This window comes from Priapulus caudatus, unplaced genomic scaffold (assembly GCF_000485595.1).
Source record: "Priapulus caudatus unplaced genomic scaffold, Priapulus_caudatus-5.0.1 Scaffold865, whole genome shotgun sequence".
In the NCBI taxonomy this organism is placed as follows: domain Eukaryota; kingdom Metazoa; phylum Priapulida; class Priapulimorpha; order Priapulimorphida; family Priapulidae; genus Priapulus; species Priapulus caudatus.
Genome location: NW_014577926.1, coordinates 41,826 through 63,644, shown reverse-complemented (window position 1 = coordinate 63,644; position 21,819 = coordinate 41,826). Strand labels below are relative to the sequence as shown.

At 43.3% G+C, this 21,819-nt stretch overlaps 3 protein-coding genes across 3 annotated transcripts in view; 2 read left to right on the top strand and 1 right to left on the bottom strand.

The window, feature by feature from the left end:
- Positions 1-936, top strand: part of LOC106814060 (mitoferrin-1-like) — a 5,351-nt gene extending 4,415 nt beyond the window's left edge. Inside the window, exon 4 of the mRNA XM_014818329.1 lies at positions 183-936. Within this exon, the coding sequence (XP_014673815.1) occupies positions 183-793 (611 nt within the window). The 3' untranslated portion in view covers positions 794-936. The remainder of the gene's footprint in view (positions 1-182) is intronic.
- A 3,083-nt stretch (positions 937-4,019) lies between these two features.
- Positions 4,020-11,215, bottom strand: LOC106814063 (transmembrane protein 127-like). Its single transcript, XM_014818333.1, has 6 exons — positions 11,028-11,215; positions 8,724-8,943; positions 8,251-8,328; positions 7,242-7,412; positions 6,099-6,282; positions 4,020-5,630 (listed from the first exon to the last, which is right to left on the bottom strand). Exons 2-6 carry the CDS (start codon positions 8,887-8,889, stop codon positions 5,501-5,503), a joined length of 729 nt encoding a protein of 242 aa, XP_014673819.1. The 5' UTR covers positions 8,890-8,943; positions 11,028-11,215; the 3' UTR covers positions 4,020-5,500.
- A 214-nt stretch (positions 11,216-11,429) lies between these two features.
- LOC106814059 (RNA/RNP complex-1-interacting phosphatase-like) overlaps positions 11,430-21,819 on the top strand; it is a 33,326-nt gene continuing 22,936 nt past the window's right edge. Inside the window, exons 1-4 of the mRNA XM_014818328.1 lie at positions 11,430-11,826; positions 14,119-14,194; positions 14,998-15,029; positions 15,253-15,355. Coding sequence (XP_014673814.1) covers positions 11,807-11,826; positions 14,119-14,194; positions 14,998-15,029; positions 15,253-15,355 — 231 coding nt within the window. The 5' untranslated portion in view covers positions 11,430-11,806. The remainder of the gene's footprint in view (positions 11,827-14,118; positions 14,195-14,997; positions 15,030-15,252; positions 15,356-21,819) is intronic.

Genomic DNA, 21,819 nt, shown 5'->3' with positions numbered 1-21,819 from the left:
GCACTATTGCTTCATAGTGCCTGCTGCGTTATCCAATGGAATTTCAACGATTTATCACGTGATGCACTAATAATTAATAATGATTGATACAGTCATAGATTTTTAATGAATATTACTTAGTTAATAATTAGTAGTCTTGATTTCCGTCTATTGTCTCACGCTCGTGATTTTTGTCTTGACAGTTGTGAAGCAGCGCATGCAGGTGTACGGTAGTCCGTACTGCACGGTCAGCAGCTGCGTGAAGGACGTGATGTGGCGCGAGGGCCCGCGCGCGTTCTACCGCTCCTACCCGACGCAGCTCGTCATGAACATCCCGTTCCACGCGCTGCACTTCGCCACGTACGAGTGCATGCAGGAGCTGATGAACGAACACCGCGAGTACAACCCACTGACGCACGGCGCGTCGGGCGCCGTCGCCGGCGGAATCGCCGCCGCCGCAACGACGCCCCTCGACGTGTGCAAGACGCTGCTCAATACGCAGGAGGACGGTGCGGTGGCGCACCGGCACCGGCTCGTGCGCGGACTCGTCGACTCGATTCGCACCGTGTACGAGATGCAAGGCTTCGCCGGGTTCTTCCGCGGCCTTCCCGCACGCGTCGTCTTCCAGATGCCGGCGACGGCGATCGCGTGGTCCGTATACGAGTTCTTCAAATACACGATCGCGCAGAATCGCGCGGTCGGCGGCGGCGGCGGCGGCGGGGTTGACACGGCGTATCTCAGCCCCGCAGACATCCACAGCACGTTGCGCGTGCGGACTATAGCGATGGCGGCAAGCGCGGATAAGAAGTCGTGAGCGTGGCGATACAGGTGTTCGGTGCCCCCTGACGTGGGCGAGCTATGGCTAGAGGCCCTTGCAGAGGTGCTGTGGATGGCAGTACTAGAGAGACTGCAGACCTGTGGTGTTCAGAACCAGATAGAAGAAATGCTGTGGGTGACCAGATATAAGAAATACTGTGGGTGACCAGATATAAGAAATACTGTGGGTGACCAGATATAACCAGTGATGTGGAATACTGTTAGAAGGACTGGATGACCATATATGTAACCAGTGGATGTGCGTGACCAGTTGTAACAAATCCTATGGCTGACTAGGTTGTGATTCAGTGATGGTGACGACTAGGTGTAGCCAATGATGTTGGAAATCCCATTCCAATCTCACAAGCTTCAAAACAAAATGAATATTCTCCTTATAAAGGTGTTCTCTGGTGGGGAAACTGATGTCAATGTCTGATATTTATTTCTCTTACCCAAAGTAATTTCTTCAGACGTGGTGAACAATTGAACAATTCGTAAGGTTTCTGCATACATGTGCATTTTAGAATGATTAGGACAGGTTTGTAATGGCTAATTAGAAAATAATTTACTAGCAAAGGGATCTCGTATGCAATATAGTATGCAATGTACAAAATTAAGTGACCTACTTCTACATATCCCCCGATCGTACAGCGTAGACGTAGCGTTCCGTTTTGTGACATACCTAGGGTGACAGGGTTTGACCTACTTTCATGCTGGCATTTCTAGTTACCCTGTCCTTGAAGCACGCAGATAGATATTAAAGCATTGTGCTACACGTAGCTTGGTTATCTGCCATACCGAACACGTGTATACCACTAGCCTTGCTTGGGGGCACCGGGCCAGCTTTAGCATTCAATTAAAGGCAGCTTAATCGGTAGTGCTCCCCGACTCGCAAGTTATACAGAAAATGCAAATCGAAATGCAATAGTGTCGGATGCCTGCTGGTGTGGTTGAAGTTGTGGTGCAGCGAGTAGTTTAGCAAGTATGAAGTTGTGAAATCCTCTGATTTCCATTCAACACATTTCATATGCCATATGATTTTAGCAGTATTGCCATGTTTTGATTTTGAGTTTAGACTTAAATGACGATGTCTACAAGTGGTTGTTTCATTTAGGCAGCAAAAGTTAGGTGTATCAATAGTATTAGTATAGTACAGCCTGCTCCCACTGCATGAATCTGATCAAGAGTGTATAAAGAAGGAGAGCGTACAACGGTGAAATGCTGAAACCATGCTGCAGTATTAGTCGAATTAATAAACTTTTCCCCGTTTTATTTTGACGATTCTTTGCAGTATTATTGATCAGCTGTCCTACCTTGTTAATATAAAACAAACCGCATGTCCCTACGATGCCTCTACGCTGAGATAATGAGCGGTGAAAATCTGGTATTTTCGTCGAAAACCGACTCGAGATCAGTGTTTACTGCAACTGTCTCTCGTTCTGGCGATAGCTTCGGGAAACCTCGAATTGACAATGAAATTTCTTTTCCTTCTACTATCTTTTCTCGCATTTCCAGTCATTGACGCAGCCATTACTATACAAAAGCGTCTTGTTATTTATCGCCATGGTGATGACCTGCCCCTTACGCTGGATGTAGTAACGCTGTAGTAATAACGTATCGAGTCGGCGCTACACAGCAGCGACCGGATGCAACATACATTCCACAAAACGAGAGACAGTTTCTGATCTCGAGTCGGTTTTCGGCGAAAATACCAGATTTTCACTGCTCATTATCTCAGCGTAGAGGCATCATAGGGACATGCGGTTTGTTTTATATTAACAAGGTAGGACAGCTGATCAATTATACTATCAAATAACACAAACAAAGAATCGTCAAAATAAAACGGGGAAAGTTTATTAATTCGACTAATACTGCAACATGGTTCCAGCATTTCACCGTTGTACGCTCTCCTTCTTTATACGCTCTTGCTCTGATGTCTCCATCTAGACTACTAATGTTAACCTGTATTGTGAGTGCCGCTGGTTTTTAATAGGGAAGGTTTGTTGATTCTCCACGTGCTTTCGTGAGTCAATGCATAACTGTGCAAGCAAACTTTGATCTTTGCTCTTTGTGGTTTCCGTGGTTTGCTGGACCAAGCCCTTTCATGCAGCACAGGATCTAGCATGACATGTATACGTATTTGACAGTCTTTTGTGCTGCTGAGTTTTCCGTCTGTATTGCAAGTGGCATTTTAGCTACTTGCTGTATGCTCTCGTTCATATTGGGATTGAACGAATCATATCGTTATGCACACACTTAACGCCGTATTTGTAAAATAAGCTAACATCTACTTCTGTGGTAATGTAGCTTTATTTTTGAAAGCTAGTACTAATTCAGTGTACATCAGGTTCGTTTCTTCTTATAGTCCAGATTATTTATATAACGAAGCTATTTACTTATGCTTGGCCAATTTTTGAATAAGCGTGTATTCTTTATTTCCAGTACTTGTTATCAGGTCGACCATATCATTTTGAGTGATTTTAAATTAATATTTATTGAATACTTATGAAAGATGTCTTCCCACGCACACTTTGGTAACAAACCACTGTAAAAACGCAAGTAAATAACTCACTACACTTTAACTGAACGAATTTTACCTGATTTTATGTTTGCTGCTTGAAATTTCGTGGGAAGGCACCTTTAATACAAATACAAAAGCCAAGCTGGCTACAAGGTCTAAAATTTTCTCTAGAAGCATATCTCAAAAGGTTTATTGGGGTTAAAGATTCTGCTCTGTGTTTGTATTATCATTAAGTTGTGGTTTTTGACTATATATATCCGTTATCTCTCTGGGTCCTACTTTCCATTGTCTTGAAAAGGTAATGGAAGGAGCGAAAATCGACTATGAAGTTCCCAGTGCCATCAATAAGGATGTCGACTATTAGGTGGTTTAATATCTCTATATGCAAGGTGCACATGTAACGGGTAGGTGCTTGGCAGTCAATCCGAATATATATATAAGTGTGCAGTTGGGCTTGTTACAATTAGTGCTGGTGGGTTTATTAGAATTAGGAATTTGTAAGATGTTTTTATTACACCGTATCTGCCTCAGTGATAAGGCAAACGGGTTTTGTAAATATGGTAGAGCAGATGTTCATTTGAAATAAATGCGACTTATTATCTGTTACTTGCATAAATATTATGTGTCTGATACTTTGAGATGTCGACGGACTTCTATGCTGATAATTTACGCCTCTGTAAAACACAACGGATAACATCTCATATCTCTTGACAGTTTACTTTTTATTTTCCTAGATTTATCCGATTACTGGAGACACTGCATAAATTACAAGTGTCCATATTATACACAATAATTGATCCAATAAATTATAAACAACAGTAACTGGCATGCTTTTGATCAACAAAGTAGGAATTCCCCACAAATATGTATGCATGCATGCATGCATGTGAATTACCACATGTACACCTAGATAGAATTACATAAGTAGCTACATTGTAGATGCATGTAAATTCATGTAACTTGTTGCACCTTGAAGCTAACTAATGTACATTAGTCTCTTATTGCGAAGTCCAATAGTGAAATATGTTTAACGGTAGTATGTCACTATAACAAAACCTACGGCTTCTATTTGCATTGTTTTTTTCCACTGCTACTTCTGTTATAATAAAATATCTAACGTCTGTTCAATGCGGAATTAAATGCAAACGTGCATCACATCAACAGAGCGACACGCCTGCAACCACGTGATGTTATTTGAGCGCCTTTCATGACCAAGGACTTGTCTAGCTTAAAATCGACAGGGGATTACTATTTCATTCAACTTGATGATAACAAAACAGGGACGTCACAAATTAGAGCTTAGTTCATACAATCTCGTATCGCTCCCGTAAAACAAGAACTGATGGTCTCCAGATTCCAAAAACTGCGAATCTTTGCTCAGTTTTTCTCTACACCACAGTTGTGAACACATGCATCCTTTTACTCTCTCTCTCTCTCTTCCCACCTAACGACATTAAACTGACGAAACTACATACCATAATTTACAGAACTATTTACAGAATATTTTTATATACATACATGTATATCATATACAAAACTTCACTGGTATGTGTACTGGGAGATTGTAACTGCAGCAATAGTCCCAATATCCCACAACTTTTAAGCAGAAGCAGTCGAATTTGCCAGTGTGGCTGAAATTCACTAATAGCTACCCTTCTGCAGTATTAGTGTAGCATTAACAGGTGATTATATTATAACTGGCTACGACCGAACACCAGCAGAAGCTCAGAAACCTAAGCTATTCCTGTCCAACAGACACTGACTAAATGTCTCACATTTAGTACGCAATATATATAGTATTCGGGTACACACGCGAATGCTTCCGAATTTCGTACAGATCTTTGCTGTAGGCACGTGCAATAGAAATGATAATATACCAAGAAAAACACGTGCCTGAAGAGCCATTCACTCGGGAAATGGTGTCACATTACATCAACGGTAACAGAAGGGATCACAGGACACAAGGATACAGAAAGTAGGTGAGCAGAGCACACCGGGATGTAAGGATGGAGGATCTGGATTTATAGGGAGAGTGGATTCACAACATTTTGAACAGACAAGGCATCAAAGTTTATAAGAAAGGGCGAGAGATCAATGAGTGCGGGTAGGGAGAACTAGGCCTATAAGGGAGTCAAGGAGGCCGTCAGATCTAGGAGGAAGGGTGGGGGGGTGTAAGTGTAGAAATCAGGGTGTGTAGGGAGGCGGGGGTGCAGCAGCGGGAAGTACTTGCAAGGATGATTCCGTCTGGTGACTCATACCCGGTGATAGCTCGCTATCCATCAGAGCTTGATCGTCCTCCCCATCCGAAGGATACCTACGGAAAAGTGCGAGATCAAACTATAGAGAAGCGCAACTTACTTATACACGTGCGCGCGAGTCTGTATTCGCGATTCACGTATCAGTGAGTCAGTGACTGCCTGCATAGATATGTTATATCACAAAGGCATCTGGCAGAGATGCCACTACACTCACATGTCTACAGAGGAAAGTGAGGAAAACTTGCTGATAGTAAATTAGTTTAATGATTAAGGTAACACTTGAGCTCAAGTTTATCGAGTTCAACACAATAAATCATAGGTAGACTAAAGCTACTAAATGTTGAATTTTTCCGGTTTCAGTCTGTCTTACTCCTATTGATAGACTCCTGATAATGCGTATAACAACGATACGCATAATACCAATAATACAAATAATACACATCTACCATCTACTTAGTCGATTTCTACACCCCATAGAGATAATCGTGGCTTCCATTACACACACACACGCAACATGCACTTACCGTTTCAACGAGTTTGTGGCCGTAGTTATCACAGAGAGAGTCCCAGCACCGGCGGTCAGGTAAAATCCAATGTCAAAGCGAATCGTAACTTTGTAGCTGGAGCTCGGCATTGTTGTTTTCTGCCATTCGCCAAGTAGCACTGTGATCCAGTAGCAAAAGCCACATATAGTACAGCAAACCAGCACTAAAAAGCAAACAGCACACACGCTTGTAACCTGAGCAATCCACCTGGAGTGATTAATATACCAAATCAGCATTCCAAGTTCCAGAGTTCTAAAAACATTGCTAAGTGACGATGTGAGACAAGGTCAACAATTAGCTGTACACGTGTTGGAAAACGTGTGCTTTACCAGCCCAGCAACAATACCCACGAGGTCAAGGTCATCTAACTCACACAGATAGGTCAATTATGTCCTCTGTCCCAAGATTTTGAATCACGGATAAAAGGAACGCCCTTTATCGATGAAAAATGAACGTCATTTATCGATGACAAGGTCGAGTATCACGAAAACAATGATAACATTGCATTCCATCGACCTCTCTAACCAACTCCTATTCATAGTTTCGCTACCACCCTCACCCCTAGCCAGAGGAGGAACTAGACAAATCACACAGATTCTAACAATGTTCAAGACACATGCCATGGTCACATTGAGATCAAATAAACATATGCGGTTATCCGGTTATCTAAGCCAACCGAACTTCATCACAAACTAGACAGAGGGCACTCACGGAGTGCATACCTCCGCCAGCATGTAACATGTATGTGTTACGAGCTGGCTCGCCGCTCGCTGGTGGCGGCTGCTAACTCGCCGCTCACTGGTGGTTGCTGCTGACTCACTCGCCTGCTGCTGACTCGCCGCTCGCTAACCCGACGCGCTATCGATCGCGCCGCCCGCTCGCTGACTCGACGCGCTATCGATCGCGCCGCCCGCTCGCTGACTCCTCGACGCGCTATTGATCGCGCCGCGCGGACTGGATACACACACACACACACACGAACACACACATGAGACCGATTACATTACCTCCTTGGCGGAGGGAACAACCAGAAACTATCAGCTGCTCGTCCCGTTCATTATAGTAAACAGGCCATGGTGTTGGGTAAGTTAGCAGAACGGATCTCGATCGTTTCTTACTCACCAGTAACGACGCTTCCCACCGCCATCCTGCGCAGAAGTTTCAGCGGGCGTGTCGTCACGCCGACCGTATCCACGACGAACGTGAAGAGGCTGCAGCAGATGCTGATGTGCACCATCGCTATGACGACGCGCATCTGCCTCACGATCGACTCCGTAACGCAGTCCGTCAGCACTGCAAGGGAATAAGGCATGGCAGAGTTACGCGCGGCGAGATAACATCCTGCGATATCACCTGACGGTCTAACAACCAGAGATAAGACACTGGAGTGTAACATGCCACAATGACACACGGCTGTGTAAGACCATGCTATCACACACTGCAGTGTAACATTCCAGAATGACACCAGGGGCGTGTACAGGGGGGGGGAGGTCCAGGGGGTCCGGACCCCCACCTGCTCGTGCAGAAAACGCATCTGAGGGGGTCTAATTTCTAAATTTTTCGGAGGGAGGGCCCCCAGACCACCCCCCTTCGCATGCTCACAAGTTTGGGTTACGGTTAGACCCCCCCTGGTACAAATCCTGTACACGCCCCTGGCCACCCAGCACAGTAACATCTTACGATATCACACGGCAGAGTAGCATTAGACTACGACAGACTGCAAAGTTACGTGCCGAAAGTTTTGATAATTACGTCAACATTAAATGTGAAAAATGTGACATTACAGGCAGATTCCTTGTGTAAAGTCGTCGATTTAATCCACGAAATTGTACTATTTTTCTCTATTGCAAGGCTGAAAGGGTCACCCTGGGTACTATCAGAACAGACATCTAACCCTAACCCTAAACGATGCAAAAAAGTCTCCATTGTTTTTACCCACAGAGGGATAGGGTCTTTTAGCTATAATAACAATTCATTTTTTATGTCTCCCTACAGTTTTAGTATTAATTTGCTACTAAGGAAACACACTTCAAGAAATCAAATTGTTAGCTATATATCATTAATCAAATTGTATCTAATATACTTAATATATATATATATAAGTGCACATTTCTTGATTAGTTTTGCTTACATTCATTTTTTGCACTATAAAATGTTGTGTGTTCCTCTGTGTTTATTATGAAGTGTCCACCTAAGAACTCGATCACACCTGTAGAAAAATTGTCAATTAAAAAACCATCTCAGCATTAGTAACAGTTCTTGCTATTATGGATGTCAATCAATAAAATTCATTCATAGATAATGCGTTAATCCCCAGTACTTACAACTTACCACAATAATAAGTTGAGCCTAGTCTCATGTCAGTTTGGAGTTAAGTACTTATAGCAATACCTCTTTGTACAGTTTAAAATGTGAATCATATGCAATCCATATCTACATATATTGGTCTCGCCGTCTGTAACAATAAACTTTCTACATAATACAACTGGAGCCCACCAAAATGGGAATGAATTATTGGTAAACATGAGCAATGATTATAACTCAGTATTAATTGCAATTACAGAAATACTGTTTACAAACATTATTCCACAATTCCTGACATACCTAATTTGGAAGTGTCACAGCCACCTCCATTCAGCCAGAACCATCGATCTTGAGCCAGAGCAACAGATAACATAGCCAGCACTAGTACGGTGCAAGCTGCCGACACCAAATTACGCTCTCTATGCTTCCAATTTCGTGCACCCCAATTCATGACACTGGACTCCATTGTCGGTGGAAAACTCTACTCGTATGATGCTGAGGGCAATGGAAGCCCTGCAAACTATAATAAATAAAACAAACTATTAGTCTGATGAACTCACATTACAATTAGTATGTTTGTAAGCAGAAGCCTACGGAGATGTACAACTGGGTTCGCTGCTGCTATTAATAATTGGCAAAGAAATCGCGGAGCTCAGTTGCTGAGGATGGAGATAGTCTCAATAGCAATACAATAACATATATATATACTCAACATTAACAAGCATCAGCAAGCTACTATACCTGATAGGGTCTATGTACCCCAGGGTACCATCGGAGGGTAACCTGGGTACGGTTCGATATATCAGAAAGTACCTCGAGGTACTATACGATATGTCGCTGCGTACCCTAAATTGTCCCACCCTACCCTGACTTTCAGCCACTGATGTCGTAATACATCCACTCTGTCAAGTTACCACATCACATAGAAGAAACCTCAAAACATCGCAATCCTAGGGTTCTCCAAGCTTTTTCATTATAGCATGGCGGGTGCTGCCTTTACGGTCCTAGTTGCAAATCGCCGAAGGTGGTTTGCGTGCTAGGGGGTCCGGGGGCTATGATATTTAGCATGGCGGCTATGATATTTAGAGTGGCGGGTGCATTTTAGGATGACGGGGCTTGACGATAGCCTGGCGGACCGCCAGGCTATAAGTGCTCTTGGAGAACCCTGAATCCAATAAAAATGTATGCTATGTTTGACTATATTTTTCTTTTTCCTTAATTTTTAAACGAATAGCTAGCTTTTATATTTTAGTTTTACAACATCGGAAATACATCGGTTACAAGTCAGTGTACGGTGGGACAATGCAGGGTACGCAGTGACATATCGTTTAGTACCCCGAGGTACTTTCCGATATATCGAACCGTACCCAGGGTACCCTCCGATAGTACCCTGGGGGACATAGACCCTATCAGCGCTACTATTAGTCCGAGATTCCTCTGACCAATGTCCACACTGACGATTTTGGTGGATTTGGTGTGGATTAGGTCAGAACAACTTGCCTATACAAAACGTGATATTTCTCCGATCCCGCCGAGGATCGCTGTTTCATCGCTCCAAACTCACAATTGGGGCTATCAATCAAGACCTGACGCACATAGATCAAAAACTGGATAACTTATATGCTTGCTCGCGTTGATAAGTACACTTGTACTCTTTTACCTTAGTCGTATTTCGATTTGAAAATTTGTTGCTAACAATTTCCCTCCGACATCGGCCATCCATCGTCCAATGCGTGACGTCAGGTGACGTGCGCGTGTACTGGTGACTTGCGCGTCAGGTCTTGATTGATAGTACCAATTGTGAGTTTGGAGCGATGAAACAGCGATCCTCAGCGGAATCAGAGAAATTCCACATTTTGTATAGGCAAGTTGCTCTGACCTAAACCACACCAAATCCACCAAAACCGTCGGTGTGGGCATTGGTCAGAGAAATCTTGGACTGCGCTATTATATACTGCTACAGAGTATGCAATATGAGGCTGAACAGCTTCTTTTACTATATTTCAGACTAAATGTGTATGTGACAGTATTTGCACTCTCAAAATAAGCCTATGAGTATGAGTATTGAGTATCGCCATGAACATAGCTGGTGCAGTGTATACCCACAACCATAGCTACCTCAACTGTGATAGCCTCAACGCCTGGTTTAACTATGCTACCACAAAAAGATTCTTAGATCTACTCGTGTGTAGCCCTTCGATCTCGGTACAGCCGGGCGAAGAACGAAGCCCGCTCCCTTGTTGTACGGTATTATCCCAGAACTACCGGCTCAAGGATAGAGAGCATGTCCAGTAATAAACATCATCCTATCCTATCACCGTCCTGGACATCATCTCATAAATCGTGTTATAAATATACACTTGACTACAGTCTACAGTACAATACTACAAATACATTATACACTAAGGTGTGTATCACAGTAAATTTAGAGTAAAATACGTAATAGTAATACTAATGACGTAATGTAATACTAATAGTAATAGTAATACTAATGTAATACTAATACTAATAGTAATACTAATACTAATAGAGTCTAAAGACGTAAAGTAAGTAAACGGATGTATGTCGTAACTCCAAAGGCAAAGGTAACTCCCACAACTACACCTTTTTACGAAGAATATTTGCTTTCTCCACACGGTAGCATGACACGTTTCTGTTATAGTCCGATGACTTAATAAAATTTGGTAGTCTTGTTCAAATCACAACGTAAAATATAAAATACAAGTGAAAATGTTTCCTATTCTCACTTTCAACACTAAAATTTCATTACACCAGTTCCTGCTGTACTCACGTGACCTGAAGCTTGTACTGCATTGATAATTTATTCAAGTGAATTTGGCAGTGGTGACGGATTATTAAATAAGGTCATGAATCGACAATATTTAAAAAACTTGTAATATTTTTATGGTTAAAATAGTTGTTGTATAATTTAGTAAATTTTTATATACATATAATTTTAGGAATTAGAGACGAGTGTCTAGATGTGGAAACTGCTGCTGAATCATCTAAGATGTCCACACCGTGACAGACAGACGACAGTCCGTATTTGGTCATTCAAACAGAGTCACTATGTTTCCATCGCGATTAAATTGTTAATTGATTTACTTAATATACTGTGTCGTAACGGTATTTGATACAGTATCGACATCAAGACTCCCAGTAAGAGAGTTAGCACAAAAATTATAATATAATATGATATATGGATCGGGACTTCCCTGTCACAGTCACTGCCAGTGTCATTGACATTGTCAACTTTGACACTGTCACCTTTAGTGTCACTGTCAGCTAGCATATGCCATATGAATGAAATTATTGTGCCTTTCCCCCTGTATTAGTATTACTATTAGTAAATAAATCGATTACCCAGCACCGTCTTTTCTAGAATGGGGAGAATTCCTGATAGGTAAGCATTCATGTCAAATTGTTTATTGTGATGTGTTACTTTGTATTATTATAATATACTATAACTAAGTAGTTAGTAAGTATAACTATTATATACTATAGTAAGTATTACTACGTAACAAATATTGAAATGCAATCCCCTTTGGTGAAGATCATAATAAAAATGTTCACATGTGTCACAATGTAGGTAAATAGTATTACTATTAGTAATACTGTATTAGTATTAGTTACGCGTGCCAATTGTATGCTAAGTAAGTAGTAAGTGTCCACTGTTGAGGTTGCAAGTGATAGATCTATAGTCTCTCAGACGGGTTGCAAGCTGCCCGATCTTTGCGGTACTGGCGTATCTTGAACTTCAATCATTTCAGCTGCAATGTTGCTGACTTAATTCATAGTCGCTGAGATGGCAGCCTTTTTCTCAATAAGCATTTGTGAAGGACATCTTCCTGCAATACACACCACCTGAGCTTGCAACTTCGTGTGAGCATGGAGCTGCAGCCACTTGACATCAGGGTCATAGTTATGCACAGGCTGATCGGATACCGGTGGGGTCAGTTCTTTAGTATGCCTACAGGGGCTTGTACAGGATTTGTACCAGGGGGGGGGGGGATCCAACCGTAACCCAAACTTGGGAGCACGCGAAGGGGGGGTCTTTTGAAATTAGACCCCCTCAGATGCGTTTTCTGCGCGAGCAGGGGGGGTCCGGACCCCCTGGACCCCCCCTCTGTACACGCCCCTGGCCTATCATGATACTGCTGTCCTGAGCTATATTTTAACATCAGAATTCCAGCAAGTTGTTGTGGGAATTCTAAGGCAATCGGTTAAATGTGGGTTGTGTTGTTGAGTGGCATGCACATGGCTCGTATACCACGGCTCATTGGTGTGGTTCATAGTTGAGGTTCTGCCTAGCAAAGCAGCAATGCCTAAATCGGAACCGACAGAGTATCTACATAACGTTATATGAAGCCATGTCATTCTGTAATGCAATGTGAGTGCAGTCGTGAGCTACTGATGTGATGGAAGCCGGATATATGGCGATGGTTTAACTTATGTCAGAGCGTGTGTGAGTAGCCTGCCTGGCACTTGCATAATCTGCATGTCATACTAGTTCCTCATGAGCATGTGGTTTTTTTGGGAGTCTTCCTATTGAGGTGCTTCTTGAAGATGGCTTCCAAGAGATTGAGGGTTTTTTTCCGTTTGTAGCTGGTCAACTGTAACCATAATAGTGAAAGCTTTCAAGACAAGGTATGACCAACATTCCTGTTTTGATGTTAGAGTAGCAGTTTTTAGAGTTCAACTAAGAATTTTTGCTAGCTGACTGTACTGGACAATGTCTTACGGGAGCGTGACACTAAGTCCTATTATTCGAATGGTCACAGAACCGTGACTTGTCATAGTACTTCATTCTATAGATGACACAAGCCCAACCTTTCAGCTTATATCTAAGACTTGATGGCGACTGTCCTGCCAATTGAATATAAGATGTTTTTTGCACCTGTAGATCACATAGTGGCTATACCACGAGATCTGCCAGTTGTGCTGAGAGACTACTCGGATGTGTCACATGTCCCTGGAGAACTTGTAGTTTGTTTACATCTCCTAGTGATTTTATTTTGCTGATGGTGGTCATCTTGGGAGATTGAGGCTTGAGGACAGCTAGACCTATCTCATTGCTTTTAAAGAATGACATTTCCTGATATCTGAGCTTCCTGTTACCTAGGGTTAGGAAGAGGTCTATCTCGTGTTTGTGATATGGCTCTGTGGACGCTTTCATTGGGGTCTGGTTCATCTGCTCTTATGTCTACTAGCACTCACACTCACAGTTTTAAAACAACTTGGGCTTCATTGGAGTAACGGTAGAGATGCCCTCCCCTGGTAATATAAGCTATATCATATATATGCCTGTGTGTGCTGTAACCATGAACAAATGTATACCTATGTTTATCATGCAAGGCTTTGTAGTCCATACATACATAGCCTTAGTGCAGGGGTAGTGCATTTTGAAACATGCTTATGCCAGTTTTTTTTGTTCCGTGCCAGTGTTCCTTGTCCCTTTGGCATGGAATTTTGACCTTGTCCCTAAACTGCCCTGAAGTTGTGTGATAATTGTGCTAATACAATCGTAATGTGTTAGTATGATGAATGACAGCTAATCAAAAGTTCTGCATTGTAGGATTGTGTGGCGCTCATCGAAACAGGGTTAGCCATTGTAAGGCATTTCATGTATATAGTGTATGTAGATAATATATTTGTGAAACTACATACTGAGTGAGCATTACTTTTTCTTATCTAGGTGGGAAGCTTATAGTGAATTTGGGAAGATAATCGCAGGTACTCGTTTTCTTCCCCTGAAAGTGCCATTGAAAGAGGTTAGTGTTCTAGTGGTAAACGTTTGTTCTCACAGTGTATTGACAGTGTGTATAAATTATGTTGTATACATATTATCAGGAGCTAATGATGACAAATTGTCATTTGACAAATTGTCAAAATAAAGATAATTTGTCATTATTAGCTCCTGATATTATGTATATGCATGTAGTGGTACTCACAACCTGCAGTTGTTGAACAGTATTTAACTTTCATGTAAGTGAGAAATATGATTACTAGAGTTTTGTATACAGGGTGTATACATCAGTTCATTGTACCTAATGTACCTACGTGGTAGCATGTATTATTAGCAGGAGTGTATAATATAGTATATATAATATATCTCTATTACTAGGGAATATACAGATATTATCAGGAGTAATCTTATATTATCTTACTCCTGATATTATTATACATTCCTGTTATTATGACCCTGATGTTAGAAATACTGCTGGATAGTGCTGCCCCCTATATTAGGTAAAGACCCGTTACATAGAACCTTTAGCGTACATAGGTAGTTTGATGCTTTATTTAACACAAATGTTTGAAAAACTGAACAACACCGATGTACATGTAATTGCCAGCCTAATGTAATATTTACAGTTATTCATAATATCTTCATATTCACGAGAATATGGTAGCAATTCTATAATATTATAGGTATAAATATTGCTCTATATGTAACAGACTATAATATTTGCATTTTATTATCACTAGATTGACCATGCATGCATCTTTTCATTGAATCTATATTGAGCTTGCTATACCCTGTGTGTTTACCCTATCTCTGCTTTGTTGTCATTAGGAGCTGTGTATGCAGGTTTCAGATGAATTATGGTATGTAAATAAATCAGTAATGTGACACATTTATATACATCAAAACTGATAATTCTGTGATTTACTGCAGTTAGTTTTCGTTATCAGATGCACTTTCACAAAAATGAAGCTATTTGTGGCCAAGCATCAATTACATATTCAGTTTCATTCGATTTAACTGTGTTTGACAGTCTTCATCGCTCTGTTTTGTTGTGGTAATTCGATTGCATTGGTTCACCCTCAGGTTCACACCGGCCTGTTTACAAAAGAAAGTGGCAGATTTGGAGGGCCGCTGTCTAGGCCTAGTGATTGATCTCACAAACACAACTCGTTACTACGACTATCGGGCAAGTACATGCTGCTAAACAAAGCATATAGGAATAGTGTTTTGCCTATTTAATATAATAAATTAAATACGTATAGTACCACTTTGGTATGTTGTCGCTGGTACTAAATGTGTTGTAGAATAATACAGTAAATTGCCTACCATGTGTGTACCATCAGCTAGATAAATATGTGGTGGCAATACTGTCAGCATTATGACCCCCTAGACAGACATCAAGGTAAGTCTAGGGAAGTAAGTGTACATGGAAATACCATACGTGAATAGGCAGTTAGGAACATAAATGGAGGCGAATATATATATATGGAACTCTCACACGTAGACAAGCACAGCTCGGAAAATCTTTGGCTGCGTATATATATATACAGATGGTATTTTCAGCAGCATAGTTAGCGAGGGAGACGGTGTCTGTCATGCAGGGATGCCCGGGGGAGTGCACACGCTCACGCCCTGCCACTGTCATTAGGATCTACTCAAAGAGCAGACTGGCTCCTAGGCATTTTTACACAATGGGTAACCCCAGCATGCCCACAGTTCTCAGCTGTTGCAGTATTCAGCTGCTGTTACACGCAGCACCACTGTTGTATAAACTATTCGGTAGGTGACTGCTGCTATATGATAACACGTGGTTCATGTTTTTAAACTAGTCAGTAGACTTGTGTGTTAGCACATCATAGAAGAAATGAAATTAAGCCAATGAAATACTTACTTAGACTGATTCTGTTAACTGCATAGTCAATGTGGGCTTACCCACAGGGACTTGATATCAGGTTACTACTATTAACTATAGGTATATATCAGGTACTATAGTTAACTGTACAGTCAATGTGGGCTTACCCACAGGGACTTGATATCAGTCTGCGAAATAATAATTATTGTTTCTAATTTTAGTTCTAATTATAATTATAATTATAATTTCTAATTCTTATAGTATTCTGCTTGTAATTCTCTTTTATGTATGTTTAAATTTCTAACATGTTTATCAGGTGTCATTGTTATCTAAGCATATATGATATATATATGAATATGCACTATAGTCTTAATGTAGGGTCAGGGCCATCATTTTCATGTTTTATGTCTCTTATCATATGTTGTTACTTCGTATACTTCCCTACATAAATATATTATATATAATATAATATTATATAACTATAATATAATAACAGGCTTTCAAGGCACTTATGCCTGGCGGCCTGTCCACGCTATCGTCGAGCCCGGGCCACTGCCTAAATCACGTACTGCCACTCTAAATATCATAGCGCCATAGCTGGTGTATACACAAGAAGTTCAAACAATTAATACACGTTGTTTATATCGGAATAAACTTTGAAGTGATATGCAGAAAGCCTACTAGTTTACCTTGTGTTTCAATTCTCGGGAGGGAATAAACGGAGCTGTGAATAATTCGAACGTCTTTGATTTCTCTATTAACACGAGGTATAGACTGGATTACCTGCCCCTACTTCGACAACGCTACGAGCGTATTTTTAGCTCATCTTATTTTTATTTTATTATTATTTTGAATTTTCCGATTGCTTTGCTCATGCAAAACAAACATTTTCACCCCACATGCAGTGCTTCAAATTTACACACAGTGTCCCAGATTGCATCTCAAAGCTTCTACAATTCAAAAATTTTCCGGGGGCATTCCCCGGACCCCCCTAGCACGCAAACCGCCTTCGGCGATTTGCAACTAGCACCGTAAAGGCAGCACCCCCCATGCTATAATGAAAAAGCTTGGAGAACTCTGATATATATATGCGTTCTAAAAGGAGGAGGTGGGCTGATGTGTTCTCGTACCATGAGTGTGCTCTCCCTGTGTCGGCAGCAGTAGCCACAACCAGTAGGTGATGTAAGAATGAGTGCCATCTAGGGAAACGGATGGATATTGTCCGTCACATGTCCCAGCTAGGGAGTAAGGTATTATTCTGTCATTTGTGCCAGCTAGGGAGTAGGATAGGATGTGATTGTGATGTTTCTGTACACGGCCACACACGTGAATTGCTGCACTGTGCCTTCACTATGCGGCTCTCGGCGTTGTAGAGCTGAAAGCACGCTGAATGAAGAATGAATGTGTGAGCATTTCCGTGTTAATGCGGGAACATGAGAGGGAGGGTGATTTACACTGGAAGGCCATAACACGTAGGAAGTGCCGTGCATAATTTAAGACGAAATCTGTCCGCTAAGCGTCGTTTGAGCGTTGGAGGCTATTCGGCCGAATGACAACGGAGAACAACCGCGTTATATTTTTGGAAACAAAACATTTGGAGCAGTTTTAGCAACATGCCTAATTTTCCACTAGGTAGCAACTTCCTGGTAAAATGGTCTAGTGCATACGTTTGAGGGTTTTACAACTCCCACACTGTGCTATTTCTGTGAGATGTTATACCCGCAACTATATAGCAACTATATAGTTTACAGTGGAGTTTTACCAGTACCCGTTTTGTACCATTTTACGTAACGTGAATGTAGTCGGGCAACGATTGTGACCTTCGGCCTAGGTTTCTAGACCAGAGAGAAAACTATAGAACTCGGTTAATGCTAGTATGCTAGTGTTTCTCGTTCTTGACCCGCTGCTGCGTTTAGTCGTTAACCTTGTCGCGCAAAAACGAATGCATCTTTACACATGATCAGGCAACGTTATGAAGAATGTTAGGATCGTTATGATAGTATCATGTTAGTTGGATAGCTTCGCACTGTCCTCATGCGTCTATCATTCACTGTCCCTAGCTGCTAATTTCATTATTCTTTCACGATTTGACACATGGCAGTTACGTAAGTTCGCTTGATTCTGTTGTGCGCGCTTCTATTGGTATTTCCTGCAGGAACACCCCATCATGTATTCATTTTCTTGAAACAGAGGTTGTTCCGAATGCGTGTGTAACACAACCAGTGATCGTCCTTTCATTTTGAGTAAAATGTACTGTATTGGTACATAATATATGTGGTTAGGTGAGGTGGGCCTGATTTCCGTTTCGTCACAAGTTTCTTAAAATATATAGTCTTCAAATGGAATTGAGTAGTATTTTAGGCAGATTGTTTACGTCGTGCCTGAACCAGAAACACTGACAAGGCGTCCCTCGCAGGGTAGAGCACGGGTTTAAGGCTATTACGTGATCTGGGTTATGGTGTTATTCGCATCGACACGTAAATCATATGGTAATTTGTTATCCCGTGATTGTCACCTACTGCTCGGCGTTGACACTCGGCGGCCTGGTGACGTTAGTCGGTCGAGCTGTGACACTTCCTGCCTCATGATCGCCGGATTTGTTAGCAGGTGACAAGGCACGCCCCCCGCGCTATTCTTATCTGGGACTATTCTAGAACTCGAGCTGGTCGGCTTATAAATGCGCCTCAGATCCGTGCATTTCCACCACGTGTCTATCGTTTGCCCTCAAGGTTTGCCAGCCTGGAGGAATCTTCCAGTCTGAGTGCGAAAGCGTGAAGATGTGACTTGTCTGACAGTGTCAGGTTCCGCCATTGTTCGCGTGAAAAGCGGCAGCTTTATTGCTTTTTTATGACTCATCTCGCATTCAGAATGGTCTCAACAAACATGGATGAACTTTTTTTATGTCATCGAGGAAGTGGAAAAGTAGTCGGACACTTGGGTGTCCCCGGCGCTGCTTGCTGCCCCGGCCTGCCTACACTAGCAGCTGGATCTTACTTACCCTGGCGTACAGGCGTGTATGGACACATACGTACATCAGTACGCCACGAACATTAATGCCATCAGGCGTAAATAGTATGTTAGGACTTATATTCTAAATCACAGTGCTAGGAAATGTGGACTTTCCTTTGTTTTGTGTCTTACTCTGCTATCATGTGTTCCTGACAAGATAACGTTATTCGTCAATCTTGATCTTGCACATACATGGTATATATGATAGATGTACTTCAGGAGTAGATAATAGGGAAATCCTATTATCTACTCCTGATGTACATATATGTAGGTAATGCAACTGGGGATGCTGGGGTTTCATATAGGCTGTTTTGTGGCAGACCAGCTGCGCTGTCCGTACGCACCTCGCTCTTCGTAAAGTGCCATGAACGTTTGCGCTTCCCCGCATGAAGTCCTCGGGAGTGTAATCCTGACCAGAGCGGGCAACGTCGGGGAGAAGTGTGCGGCAGGAGGGCTGCTACGCCCTTACCTGTGCGTCTCTCTGTCCACTGAGTAAACACTTCCCTTCTCCCGCGAGTAATACCATCATGGCCCCACACGCGTTGTGCATGCGTGGGAGCGGGAGGGTGGGAGATCAGTGTGTGTGGAGGGAGGGGGGCAGGTAGACATCAAATCTACTGTTTGCTTTTTGTGGCGAAATATGCGAGCGTTTCCTCTGCGAGCAGCACTTGAGACGCGCGCGCGCGCGTGCATGCATACAGCTGTGTGGAGAGCCGGGGCAAACACGGCCGCACATTCCTGCCACGATAGCCTGCCGCTCCCTCTCTGCTGCTGCTGCTGCTGCTGCTGCTGCTGCTGCTGCTGCTGTTACTGCTGCCTGCTGCTGCTGGCTGCTGCTACTGCGGCTGACCTGTTATGCCTGCGCTGCTGCTGCTACGCGCTGCTGTTACTGCGCTACTGCTGCTCTGTTACTGCTCGCTGCTACCTCGCTGCTCTGCGCTGCTGCTTTGCTTGCGCTGCTGCCTGTAACTGCTCCCGCTGCTGCTGCTGCTGCGCTGCTTGCTGTTACTGGCTGCTGCCCTGCCTGCTCGCGCTGCTGGCTGCTGCTGCTGCTGCTGTTCTGCTGCTGCTGCTGCTGGTGCTAACTGCTGCTCGCTGATAGCTGCTGGCTGACTCGGCTGCTGGCTATCTGCTGCTGCACTACTACTACTAGCTGCTGCTAGCTGCTACTGGGCTGCTGCTGCCTGCTGGCATGCTGTGCTTGCTGCGCTATGCGCTACTGCTGCTGCTGCTGCTACTGCTGGCTGCTGCTGCTACTGCTGTGGCTGTTACAGTGCTGCAGCTGCTGGCTGCCTGCTGTTTGTTCGGCTGCTACTGCTGCTGCTTGCTGCTCGCTACTGCTGCTGCCTCGGCCTGGGCGTACAGTTGCTGGGCCTGCTAAGCACCCCGCTGCTGGCTGCTGCTGTTGCTGCTGCTGATGCTGCTCTGCTGCTACTGGCTGCTGCTGCTGCTGCCTCGCTGTTACTGCTGCTGCTACTCCGCTGCTACTGCTGCTGCTGCTGTGCTAACTAGCCTGCTGTAATGGCTCGCTGCTGCCTGCTTCGCTGCTTCGTTCTGTTTGCTACTGCTGTGTTTGTTGCTGCTGCTCGGCTTGCTAACTACTACTACTGCTGCTGCTGCTACTATACTCGCGTACTGCTGCTCCTGCTCGCTGCTCACGTATAACATGTCCCATCGGTATCTCGGCTCGCCTCGCTGTCACAGGCTATGGTGGTAGACAGGTGTCAGGGGTATCGTAGGCTGGGTTGAGAGGGGTAACTAGCAATGGTAGGCTGGGTTAGAGGGTATACCACATGGTAGGCTGGGTGAGAGGCGTATAGATGGTAGGCTGGGTTGAGAGGTTTGAGGGGCAAAAAAAAAAAAAAATTGGTAGGCTGGGATTGAATGGTATAGCTGGTAAGGTCTGTTGAGAGTTGTAAGGCATGGTAGGCTGGGTTGAGAGGGTATAGCATGGTAGGCTGGGTTGAGAGGGTATATCATGGTAGGCTGGGTTGAGAGGGTATAGCATGGTAGGCTGGGTTGAGAGGGTATAGCATGGTAGGCTGGGTTGAGAGGGTACCATGCTATAGGCTGGGTTGAGAGGGTATAGCATGGTAGGCTGGGTTGAGAGGGTATAGCATGGTAGGCTTGGGGTCAGACGTTCGAGGATTTTAGGCTTGGGGCAGAGAGTAGGGTAGTAGGCTCAGATCAGAAAGTGAAGTCGTAGGCTGGGGTCAAAGGTAAGAGGATGGTAGGGTTGGGTCAATGATGGGGGTTGTAGACCAGGGGTCAGGGAGTACGGTCACAGGGTCGAGGGTGAGCTGGGGTCAGAGGTAAGAAGGCGTTAGGCTGTAGTCGGAGGGTGCGGCAGTAGGCAGTGGTTGGTGATTAGGGTCGTATGTTGGGGTAACATGTTAGTGGTTGGTAGTTGGTGTCGTATGTTGGGGTAACATGTCAGTGGTTGGTAGTTGGTGTCGTACGCTGGGGTAACATGTCAGTGGTTGGTAGTTGGTGTCGTATGCTGGGGTAACATGTCAGTGGTTGGTAGTTGGTGTCGTACGCTGGGTGTGGAAGCTGACACTCAGTAGATAGCAAAAGCTCGCTCTGTTATCCTACCGACAATTATGCTCAATAAATGTTATAACTTATAGCTTTTACGATTACTATTTGCAGTCCTGACCTAAAAAATATTGCTTGTGACCAAATAAATTTGTTTAGGAAATGTCTAGAAAGTTGAAAAGCATGTAGAACTAGATCACTCAGAGAGCACAGACCTCTGCCGAGGCAGCTGAATTCTCTCAATGTGAAAT